Consider the following 12,691-nt stretch of genomic DNA (forward strand, 5'->3'; position numbering starts at 1 on the left):
GATCCGAGTGAATTACCCGAAGTGCTGTGTTGAATTGCACTGTAAAGCGATAAAGGAGTTTCAATCCAAATGAAGACACAAAAGCACCACACGTTCATGCAAACGTCACTTATAGGCGGCTAAAAGTGATTTTCAGGAGAAAAAACACTTGTGAAGAATTGACAGATTGCAAATTAATGTTTCTTGGTGCATTTTTGGGTGACAAAAAAGACCATTGAGGTTCAGGGCAAAGTTGTTTCATTCTGGAATGTCTTGTTTATTAAAAACTTTTGACTGAGTATACATTAGTTACCTTGTTAGTTCTCAATTTACAGCACTAAGGTGTTGATTTTTCCGTTTAATTTCGACCTTCTTGACAGCCAAAATTGTGGCCAAATGTTTTCAGGGCTTAAAGTTTGACAATGATTAGCAATAATCTTCTCTGTGACATGCCGAGTGTGAAAGTACAACTACTTATTTGTAGCAAAATGGATAATTAGGGGAATTTTACCAGCATGTTGAAAGTCACAAAGCAAAAAGCAGTCTCCAGAAATTATATAGCAGTACATTTTTTAATACAAGATGTTCATTTGTTTGACAACATGGGACTGCCTTGATGAGATACCAGGTCTGCATGAATGAAAGCGTTTGTGGTTTAGTTAAGCTTCAGATGTCCTCTTCTTGATTTCATCAACAAGACTAGATCTTGCAATATCAACCTGTTGGAAACACGTTGAAGAAAAATAATTCAATCATTGTGTCGAGAAAGTATTTTTTTTCCCAAAATAATGCATTTGCCTGACTTAGAAAACCAGATTGTCTCTGGGCTGACCTGGGAACGCCTCGGGGGCTTAAATTCTGAGGCTGCTTGCCCCAAGCCTACCCCTGGATGAACGCAAGAGTATGGGGGCTTCAATTCTGAGTCTGCTACCCCCAACACAACCCCGGGATAAGCGCAAGAGAATGGATAGAAGGGTGAAACTAAATTTGTTAGAGTACTTGCGTGTCAATTAAAATTACATGAACTGCTTAAAGGGTACAAATAACGCACAGAAATTGATGTATAGCCATTTTCAGAACAAGACTGATTACAAGGTTTTTCATCTGTGTTCCTGATTAAACCATCCCAAAACTGATGTCCGAAAGGCAGGACAAACCTACTAGAAATTCCGAACTACAGAGTGCACCTGGTTAAAGCTGCATGCTCAAGCAGAGTTCCCACAGAATTTTTTCGTTCAAATATAAGACTTTTTAGGACATTTTCAAGACCACATCAAATGAAATTTATGACTGCACTCTTAGCACCGATTCTGGCATACATGCAGTGTTCATTTTACCTCTGAAAAGTGATGGGTCCCGGGGACTCGAATGCTCAAAAATCTATGGGTCCCAACAGAGATCTATGGGTCCCCATAATTTCGTGTTATCGAGGTTGAAATCGTAAATCGGCGACAAATATATAATCTAAATATATATATTCTATCAGTTTTAATCATCAAACTATTAATTCATTTTCTGCATCAAATTATTGTTGGTAATATACCGATTAAAGGGATAACCACAAACCTGTCTTTTTAAAAATGTTCTCCTTTTATACTTTTTTCTTAACTTCTTTATACAACATAATTCGTAATATCAATCATCAAAGCAAGTGAGCCGTTTGACAGCCAGCCCTTTTTAATGAGTTGAGTCAAAAAAGCCGGTTCTCTAAAAAAGACGGACTTCCTTTCACTACACAACGAGATCTCGTTAGGCCGAGATCGGCGTGCAGACGAAAACTCGAACCGCGAGACCAAAACAACAATGGCGGATCTGCCTGACGAAAAGTTTGGAGTGCAGCAAATCTTTGTTAAAAAAAGTACCGTATTTTCCGCACCATAAGGCGCACCGGGTTATAGGGCGCACCCCGAAAAAATAGTTTTTGGTCCCATTTTTGACATACATAAGACGCACCGGATTATAAGGCGCTACAATGGGAATGTCGACATAACAGTCAGATAGTTCAGTCCAACTTATTACCCCCTTAACATTCCCAAAGCTTGCAAACACGCAAATACGTGTCGAGAACACGTGCGGATGTGGTGTCTGTACGATGTCACTCAAATGCATCGTTCCATCATTCGGAAGGTTAAAGTCTTGGGATTCAAGAAATGCCGACCATTCCTTAATATCTATTTTCTTTTTCGCTCGCAACTTTACTGTGCATATGACAATAAACACTTGGAATTGAGTTTAATTTAAAAATAGACACTCCATTCCATCCATTATCTGCACCGCTTATCACAGAAACATCGAGTTCAGTCTGAAACAAGATACAGGGACAATATAAAATCCGGAGTAGCTCACCGAAGTTGTTGTGTTCATAATAATGTGCAGCCAATGTCCTCTTATATCCGTGAGGGTAGTAAATCCAGGAGAATACAATATTTACAAATACAGAATAAAAAAAATGCTTTCTCTATGCCGTCAGCCACATGCTATACACATTCATCTTTTTGGGCCAATTGCGGCTTTGTTTCGCCGTTCAAGCCAATGCCAGCCTGTAAATGATAAAAGGATCCGCCCCTTGACCTCCGAATAACTTTAGCCAATAGTGATCGATTCAAATGATGATTGACACATCTTTTTCGGCCAATTGCAGGCTTTGTTTGCCGTTCAAGCCAATGCCAGCCTGTAAAATGATAAAAAGGATCCGGCCCTTGACCTCCGAATAACTTTAGCCAATAGTGATCGATTCAAATGATGATTGACACATTGGTTAGCCAATGAAACGCCGGTAAATAAATTCCAGCATACACCGCGTACTACTTGGCGTTCGGGGAAAATCTAGTCGGCGCCTGCAAGTTAGTTGGAAAACTTTGCAGTTTTAAAATTGATCCATAAATAAGGCGCACTGTATTATAAGGCAGCTTTTGAAAAAAATAAAGGCTTTTAGGTGCGCCTTATAGTGCGGAAAATACGGTAATCGGGTAATAATGACAATTTTGTGGCAAAAAGGTTGCGTCCCGGGGACACACGTTGATTTGAGACTATGCGTCCCAAACAAAAATGATGCGTCTAGGACGCAGGGACGCGGGCAAGCGAGAACACTGTACATGTATTAAATAGTACAATAGAATCTGTCAGAAAAACAAAGAATATCTGCGCAATACAGGGACAGGTAACAGTTCCCACCCCAAAGTAACTCCGACGATGACAGCGGGTTTGAGACTGTATGTTAAGCCACATTGTAATGCTGCATTTTCCAAAACGCGTAAATCTGCATTTTCCGACTAATACATTGCACTTAAAGGTCAGAGATCGAAAAATTCTTGAGAAAATGAATAATAATTTTATGACACAACGTTCCATAATTTTGTTTGTTTACTTAATATACAGCTCTATCAAGCAGATAAGAGGGAAAAATAAAGGCATTCAAGAGTTAAATCTATGACTTGTAAACAAAATATGACCTTTCCAGGGCCTTAGGTTGCGGTTATCAAATTTAAGACTTTTTCAAGTTTTAAGACCCCGCAGGAACCCTATGAAGTTTAAGAATTCATTTAAATTTTGTCATTGTACAGGCCCACCGTAATACACGCCACAGGTTTAAACGATCATAAAAATGAACTGATTCACGTTCCTTTTTTTTACATTTCAAGTCCAGACAGGTGTGCACTGGGGAATTTGGCATCAACGCCTTTGGTTGCAGAACGCCAACAGCTCAAGGCCCATTTTCAGCTGCAATGTTTTCAGTTTTGCTCAGTGTTGTTTACGTCACACCATCGTGTGAAGCAAGATGGTGATGAAAAAAACACTATAAAATTTGAGCCCTATATTTCAAGACGACAGCGCCAGGCCAACCATACTGTGGAGAATAGTTCCAGATTGCAACACAGATGTGTCTTTTAGTTTCGTCATTGGTGGTTGCTGCTGTAATTTGGTTTGCAACTGAGGATTACCCTAAAATTCAGACTATATGCCGCGACTTTTTTCCAAAGCTTTCAACCCTGGGGCTTATGCAATGATGCGACTAATTTATTAATTTTTTCTAGTGGCCGCTAGGGGCGCCGGAAAAGTAAAAGGTAAGAGTGAGACATGTGGAATACATGTGTCGAGTAAGATTCAGGTTTATCGTAACTTCAACTTGGTGCATGAATAAAACTAGCATGAACACACCCTCGTCATAGAAAAGGTGTCAATCAGGGGAGTGCTAACTACGAAATTGGAAATAATTTCTCGAGTCTGTTCATTTGTAAACGGAAATAATGTGGCGAAAAAACGTATTACAAGAAGCAAAGTCCAACAAATAAATGTTTAAGGTGGATTCCTATTTATCTGTCAGCATTATCGTGTGATTCGGAGTAAATATTTAAAAGGATTGGATTCTATGGTTTTTCCTTGATGTAACAATGCCAATTTTTTGGACATTCAAAGAAGTTAAAGATGGCCAGGGGATGTAAAGGTGATTTACCTCGGTCAGATTTATCGACATTTCGTTATGTATACACGTGTACTAGAATGACAATAGAGTATATCTGAATCTGAATCTTTTATACTTTTCGGGTATTTTGTTTTCGATTGTAAGTGATATGTCTCTGATGAATATATTTTGAAATGGTATTTATATCTTGAATCCCAAGAGCTTTCCAATGATATAGTTCAGTGACTGGTGACATCATACAGACTCATATTTGTTTATCAAAAGTCCAGCAGCCCACTAGCGGGTTGTCAGAACGTTAAGGTACTGTATATTATTCAGACTCTCTTCTGTGTACCGTCTTAATTTATAAATATCTCATTTTCCTTCAAAAATTTACTGGGTGTGTTCTCATAATTAGGTGCGCCTTTTAGTCCAAATTTTATGTTATTTTCATAATCGATGAATCGGTCATTATTTTTTCCGATGAATCGGAAAAGCTTAAAAACATTTTTAATATCCTACTCTTTATTCAAATATTGAATTTTTGGAGGAATTGAAAAATAGTGCACAAAATATAAAACAAAAGAAAAATGCTTTTCAAATAACTTCATACATATTATAAACCTGTAAGATACTCTTTTTCCATCACATTATCCAAAGATTATATTATATTTTCAATGTATGTGTAGAAAAAAAAGTATCAGAAAAAAATATTAAAAATTGTAAACCCACTTTTCGATATGTTTTTGGGTTAAATCTTTGAGTATTACATGCTTACGTATTTATTAAATGCTCAGGAATCTGCCCCTTATGTAGAGTTAAACATGTCATTTTTATTGATGATTTTCCTTTTTACTTCATTTTTACTTCTGATTTTTTTCTCTGTTATTCTGGTCCCTTGAAAAGTGTTAACTTTGTTTCATGATGAACAGTCAAACACATTCAAAGTTAAAACTTACATGCCAATTTTGTAATGATGTAATGTTTCCCCAATTGGTGCAAACAATACTAAATCGTGTTTGTATCCAATTTTGGGGGGAATCTAATAGAACAGTAAAGCACAGAGCATTTGCATCTTGTATGCCCGAGGGAGAACATTTCATGCAAGCTGAGGGCCCCCCACGCCCTATGGTGAGGGTGTTCCTCCTGTAGTGTTTAATTCAGAAATAGAAACTCATATCAAATTAGGTGGCCTTGGCGCTTATTAGTAACAAAAAGTAGCTTGACGCATGAAAAGGTTTGGAGGCCCCTGCCCTACGATAAAAGGAAACTTCACTGACCTGAAATTGAAACCAATAATACGGAAAGAAAAGTGCAACGTCTATTGATAGATAACGTCCACTGCTGTTTAATTCCGATGTAAAAATTTAGAAACTTGATTTATGTGTGCAAAAGTTTCAATATGATAAGCAGGGATCAGAATGGAGATTTTCATTTTCAGCTGAAATAGCCAGGGTCCAGGGGCCGCAGGCCCCGGCCAGGTCCAGGGCGGAGCCCGGTGGGGGGCTCAGGGCGGCGAAGCCCCCCTGAAGCCAACAGCATTTATCTTATTTGCTATGTGAAAATTGCACTAGAATGAATTAAATCCAACAAAACAAACACCATGTATTTTTTTCAGTTTTAAGATGTTTAAAACAATTGGGGGATTACAATGTTACAACCATCACCATTGTTGTTGTGTTTTGATGATGAAGATGGACCTTGTATTTAGCTACTAATCAACAATATATGAAAATATATACATTAATAACCATTCATCATTAATTTGAAAATACAATGCACAAACTAAACATGCTTAAAGAAAATACATGTCATAAATTTTGTTTATCCTGTTCTAAATATTGTATAAACACAAAAGATAAAATCATTTCATAAATAAATAGATTTATAAATACCTCAGATTGGGATTTTCTGTCACACAGGGGAACCAGTGGTTGACTGCTGCTAGTATTTGAAGTGGAAGGATTTGGAACGGCCAATAAAGTTGAACCGGTGGTGTTACTGTTAGTTTCACTGCCGATTTTAAATGCGGATCCGAGTGCATAATTTGATCGCCGGCAAGCTATTTTTGCTTTGTGCTTGTTCATTTTAGCATGATCGATCAGTGCCACACAACCTCGCGTACCATAATTGATCAGATCGACACAGTATAGACACTTTGCTTTCCCTGGAACATCACACTTTGCGATGAACTGGCTCAAAGTTTCTGTAACTTCCTCGATCTTTGCGCCGATTTTAACGTTTACTGTGACAGTATTCTCCAGCCATAACCACTTAAATTTATTCTTGATTCTCGGAGACAAAAGCCTCGTCTTCTTTTCTTAGTATTTTCATATTTACTTTTTCAAACACTCATTTAACCGTTTGAAAAGACCGGAAGGAGCGCCATGTTTGAGAAAGCCAATGCTCTGAACAAAAGCTCCGCTGATTGGTTATCAGCGAACCTATCAACCAATGGTAGGAGTCGATTTTTCTCGCGATCTCTAACTGCTAACTTGGGGTGATGAAACAGTCACGTATCATACCTCACCCCTCCAAAATATTTTCTCATCGAATTTAGACGATTTACGGGAATTACCTTTGGGGTTCAAAAACAGCGGAAATCCGCGGATCCGCGGAAAATTCTGATCCCTGGATAAGTATGTAGTAAATATTGAAGAAAGTACAGTCAAACCTCCCGTTTTGTATTAAATGAATAATGTTGTCAAAAACATGGAAACATTTATGATTTCCTTCATGAGAAATTATTCATAGTGTCACTCCGGAGTTTTGTATTCAAAGCGCACGTTTTGTGGAAAAGTGCAGCTCGGCGCGTTGCACTGTGACGCCGCAAAAAATAATAATATGAGGAAGTCGCACCTCATTTATAACAGCAGTGTTTAAAATGAAGCAAAAAAGTAGCAGTTTGTAGTCTTGAAATTATTTGTGATTCCTACATTGTTACACAGAATGACAATACAAGGAAATTATTATTATTATTATTATTTATGCCCCATGCACACAGACCACATTCGCTCTGAAGATTGTCAGCTTGCAACCATAACTATTTATTGCTGCATCCCGTATGTACTGCATCCCTTCCAGGAGTTGGTTAGAAATTATACAACCATGTATTTTCTTTATGTTCAAAGACATTCTCATATGCACTCTGTATACTGTACCTCCTCTCTGGTGGCCACAACACGCAGTTTTACTACGCCATCCTTCAGTTCCTGCTCACCAAGAATGGCCACAAGGGGGATCCCTGATTCCTCGCAGAACTGGAGCTGACTAAGCAATTTAGGATTCCTTTTGTACATCACTTCCGCCTTCAAACATTCACAGAAACATAAAGATACAAACCCTTTATGAATACATGTTCAGTAAAATCAATTGACTAAATCGGAATGTGCAATAATATGATCAGCTCAGTATAAGGAAGACATTATGGGCGTTAAAGACTGTAGGCTCTCTGGGTTATGTTTTAAGGTCCAGCCTCGTAAGTGCGTGTCCTGACCTCAGGGACCCTGAGACAGGGTTGCTTTTCGAGAACTTTTACATGGCCAAAAGATGTCTCTGGTCGACAGGAGGAACTGTGTTCGCGCCTCTTTGCATTTCAAGGTCAGGCTGAAACACTGAATGGATAAAATATATTTAAAATGTCCGCTTACTTTCCAAGTTGTATTAAAAAATGTTTTACCGTATATACTCACGTGCAACAAGAGTCTTCCATTAAAAACTTTAACACAAGAAGCACTCTTAATAGGGTTGCATGACTTTTGAAAAAATAAATAACTGATGTTTTTCAGACCAGTATTGCAATTTTGATGTGGTTTTCGATTTTAAAAGTAAAGCGCATTTTCTGTGCTAGTTTCTGTTATTTGTAAGTACTTAATCATATTGACTTGCTTTAACTTTGAGAAAACAGTGCCCTCTTCCAGGGAACTTTGATAAGAGTTGCTGTCTGTTGACCATTATTTTCTCTTTGACTGCTCAACCGATGTAAGTTCTTAGTAGGAACAAGGGGTCAACCTTACCTCGGGGTGACGTCATTATCAACTCTGAGTATCCAACAGTAACAAAATAACTATACATTTACAGATAAAAACAGAATACAAAATTTAAGTTGAATGCATGGGCTTTTTATGTCATGATACCAAAGTACAATATTTTGTAGGGCTTCTTGTCAATTTATGCAAGTACCTACTTATCTATAAAATGCAATAGATTGCACCTCAAACTCAGTAAAATAGTGGTCTAGGCTACACAAATTTCAAAATAAATGAACATTAATTTTGGGGGGATTCTGCCATAACGAGTCAACGAAGCTCACAGGCTGGGTGGGTTTTATATATTCAAATTAAATTATTAATAATCGATGCACACAAACCTAAGAAAAATGGCAATGGTGCGTGGCTGACATAACAGGTAAAATCGCCATGCTGCTTGGTATGTCGGAAAAAAAGTCTACTTTGCAATCTAGACCATTGCATGAGAGTACCTACTGAGAGTAGTGATTGGAAATTCCCATAGTCCAGAGTTGAGTTCAACACTTGAAGGGTATTATGTGATGTGGCAGCTTATTCTTTGACGTTTTATTTGACGAATTGTGTATGACAACGGAAGAATTATTACGAACCCAAATGGCACATTAAAAACCTCTATGCTCCTATCTTCAATACATTGAAATAATTAAAGTAAGACGGTAATTCATCACATTTTGACAGTGTCACTAAGTTTTGTTTGTTTTCCAAAACCAGAATACTCATTGTTTTTATCACCAACACATGCATTCCTAATAGGGCTGCAACAAACACTTATTTTAATAATTGACGAATCAGTCAAATAATTTTACGACTAATCGCTGGATCAGTATTTTTTTAAAAAAAAATCACATTTTAATTTTTCCTCGTATATATTCAAATATTGAAGTTTTCTATAATACAAAAACAATACAAAATCCAACTTAACAATAAACAAAACTACAAATGTATGCCGTACACCTGCAAATATGTAGGCTACTCTTGTCCTACCACCGTTTCTAACATTATATTTGGACTTATCATACAAAACAAAATCCAAGAAAGAAGAATAAACTTATTATTCACAAAATACATATACATAATTATTATTTTTTTCGCTTTACTTTATTATTTTTAGGGTTTTTTTTCTGTATTTCCGCAGCACTTTCTGTTCCCTTGAAATTTGTTATTGTGTTGAAGAAATAAGGATTTTAAAAAATGTAAGGCACTCCTTTAAAAATGGGCTCAAAGCAACCTCTGCCGGACCCAAGTGGTACTACAATCCTCAACTTCACAACAAAATTCAATGCATTTATTTGCATCCATTTAACGAGTCGCTAATTGTATGACACAATGAATTCGTTGCCAATGCTTTTTAAAATCTCTGGCTTTTTCAAGTTCATTGAAATAATTAAAATAAGACATTAATCTATCACATTTGTTTACTGGTGTGACAAAGTTTATTTGTTTTCCACAACCAGAATATTAAATAATTCCATAACCACCACATGTAGTTTGGTTATATATATTAGTATAAATCTATTGTATTTCAATGGTACGGACACACTGAACGCAAAAATTTAGTTTGGGGCCAACTTTCTTGCTCGGCTTGGGGCAGTGTAGAGAAGGGTACTCGTGACCTGCCTAGTACACATTGCTGAAACAACAGGTGGTTGCTACACACGGGCATGTAAACAAACAAGTGTCAATGAAAAACACTGTAGCAATGGAGAACTGATACCCAGGAGCTGTACTAGAAATATGATGACTTGATATATGACGCTCTGACTGTTAAATTGGTTAGTTTGTTTATTATAGTGGGATCTAGTTAGTACTGAAAAATAAGCACCACCAACATGTAACACCAAAGCATTTTCCAACAGTTATCTTGTGAATTTTTGCCTTTCTTCAGTTCATGTGTTTTTTCCCACATGTCAGAAAAGCAAAATCTGCCCAAGCACCCCAGCAACAAACTTGTTGGAGTCATCCAGCACCATGCAGGATTGTGTTTGGTGTGTCTGTAGCTACACGTTTTGAACCAAGAAATATTAGTTTATCCAAACTTTGCCATGGATTTTAAGAAGGATACTTAATTTTATTCCCCCAAAATGGAATAACTGCACAAAATCCACCAGAATTGCAGGTGACAAAGCTTCTTTAACCTACTGTTGTCAGGAAAAAAACTGCTGAGTCTCTGGCCAGAACCAGCAGGCTCAAGGACAGCGTCTTCCATCAGGCTATAAGGACTTCTGTCGTACCTTTCCCCACCTCTCTGCCGTCTGCTAAATCAATGCACTACACTTTAAGATATAAGACTTAAATCATTTTTTATTCTAAACTTTATATATTTTCATCTTTTTATATGCTTTTACTTGTTTGTTATTTATGTATTATTTATTTATTGCATGATCAGGGGCGAGAGGAAGTAGCTTCATCTGTGCTGTATGTTTTGCAAACAGCATATTTGACAAAAAAGTTGACACTGGGAATAAAAGCCTAACCTTGATGTTGGCGTTCCAAAGTTCTGTGACGAGTTTAAGCCTCTCCTCCATTAAGTTCTTTTGAGCGGATGCCACCATAACCTGCACCTCAGTTGTGCGTATCTTCAACGCTAACGCCTATAGAAAACCATTAAGATCAATCAGACAATGACTTTCCCCAGTCCCAATCCCCTCCCCCAACACATTTACCCTAAACAAACCTCAGCTTTTTGTTCGAGTAATGAGAATATCCTTTCAATGCCGATGCTGACACCTACACATGGTACCTTCCGACCACTGGGGTCAAACATACCCACCAAGCCATCATAGCGCCCACCTCCAGCAACGCTTCCCACACTGACACTGTCATCAGTGGGGGAACAAATTGGAACTTCAGTGGAAGCAGCATCTACATTTGTCTGAGACAGCACTGCCTCATAAATAACACCTGTGTAATAGTCCAGCCCTCGAGCTAGACTGAGGTCAAACAACACCTGGAGTGACAAGACATCAACATTACATGAGCAACATGGGTTTACCAAAAAAGAAACGCCACACAGTAGACAAACCAGTTAGTAGTATATTGTACCTTGTCTGCAGCTTTGAAAAGGTGCAAATAGCTGAAAAGAAGTTTAATGTCTGACAAGCCTGCACAAGCTTGCTTACTCTGAGACATTTTGGGGTCCTGAAGGAGACGTTCTGCCAAGTCGATTCCACCTATAATAAAGCAAAAATATGACTTATTTTTAGTTTTCCCGAAAGCACACAACAAAGTATGGATTGCTGTTACAAACCAGGATCTTTTGTGTGTGTTGAAAGTAATGAAAAATTACTCTCATTTTTCAAAACAAAATCTAATGTTAAATCAGGGGAAGTTTAGTTAGAGCAGGCATGTCAAACATACTACCTGCTGATCCGGCTTCCCACACATTTCTGCGTATGACAAAAAGAAGTGAGTATCTAGGTTATTTCTATCAAAAGTTAGGATTTTTAAAAATAAATGCAAACCAAATGCTCTCTCTGGCCACTCGAGGGGAGTGTTATTATAAAATGTAGAGTGGGCTGATAATGTAGGCTGAATGATAAATACTAAATAAAAAAAAAAAAAAAAAGCCATAATTTTGGAGTTGACAGACTGGATTCGGCCCCAGAGCCAAACGGATCCCTGTGGTAGAGAGCGACTTTTCACGTCTGTCACAATTGGATTCCCATGGGCCCAACAAAATCTCTATTTAATCATTCAGGATAACTGACATTTTAGTCTATTAGGAGCAATTTAATAACCACAACCCACCAATTTTATTATAATTGGACACAAAATGTTCTGGAAACAATAAGTAATTTTGAACCAGTTTTAAGGTAATCTTAACATCGCAAACATGAAACAACAATTTTTTTCCCAACCACTTATCCACACAAGGGTCTCAGGTTGACGTAGCCAAACCCAGAAAACATTGGGCTGGACTAGTTGCCAATCAATTGCAGGCCACGCACAAGACACAACACAGACATATTCATTCTTGGGGACAATTATGACTCACGCTACAAGCTACTATGCATGTTTTGGGGTAAGGGAATAAACCCACTCAGGCACGGGGAGAACATGTAAATGTCCACCCTCACAATTTGTAGGTTTTAGTTTGATACCAGCTAGAGACCTATGTGTGTTAGGCTAGCATGTTGTCGTTACTGCGTGGGTTTTTTTCCAAGCACTCATGTTTCCTCTCACATCCCAAAACAAGCATGCACAGTGTGTTTAGAGTGTAAAAGTTGTCTCTAGATTTGAATAAGAGTGCGTAAATAATGTCTGCCTCAATGTGCCCTGCGAA

At 37.8% G+C, this 12,691-nt stretch overlaps 1 protein-coding gene across 3 annotated transcripts in view; it reads right to left on the bottom strand.

The window, feature by feature from the left end:
- Nucleotides 1-532: 532 nt before the first annotated feature.
- hars (histidyl-tRNA synthetase) overlaps nucleotides 533-12,691 on the bottom strand; it is a 57,967-nt gene continuing 45,808 nt past the window's right edge. For all 3 annotated transcript variants that reach the window (XM_088344064.1, XM_088344062.1, XM_088344063.1), the window contains 5 exons: nucleotides 11,452-11,579; nucleotides 11,084-11,356; nucleotides 10,884-11,000; nucleotides 7,543-7,689; nucleotides 533-698 (listed from right to left, as the gene is read on the bottom strand). In XM_088344064.1, the coding sequence (XP_088200190.1) occupies nucleotides 639-698; nucleotides 7,543-7,689; nucleotides 10,884-11,000; nucleotides 11,084-11,356; nucleotides 11,452-11,579 (725 nt within the window). In that variant the 3' untranslated portion in view covers nucleotides 533-638. The remainder of the gene's footprint in view (nucleotides 699-7,542; nucleotides 7,690-10,883; nucleotides 11,001-11,083; nucleotides 11,357-11,451; nucleotides 11,580-12,691) is intronic.

The sequence above is a fragment of the Urocampus carinirostris genome, chromosome 9, assembly GCF_059441175.1.
Source record: "Urocampus carinirostris isolate Australia breed hairy pipefish chromosome 9, RoL_Ucar_1.0, whole genome shotgun sequence".
In the NCBI taxonomy this organism is placed as follows: Eukaryota; Metazoa; Chordata; class Actinopteri; order Syngnathiformes; family Syngnathidae; genus Urocampus; species Urocampus carinirostris.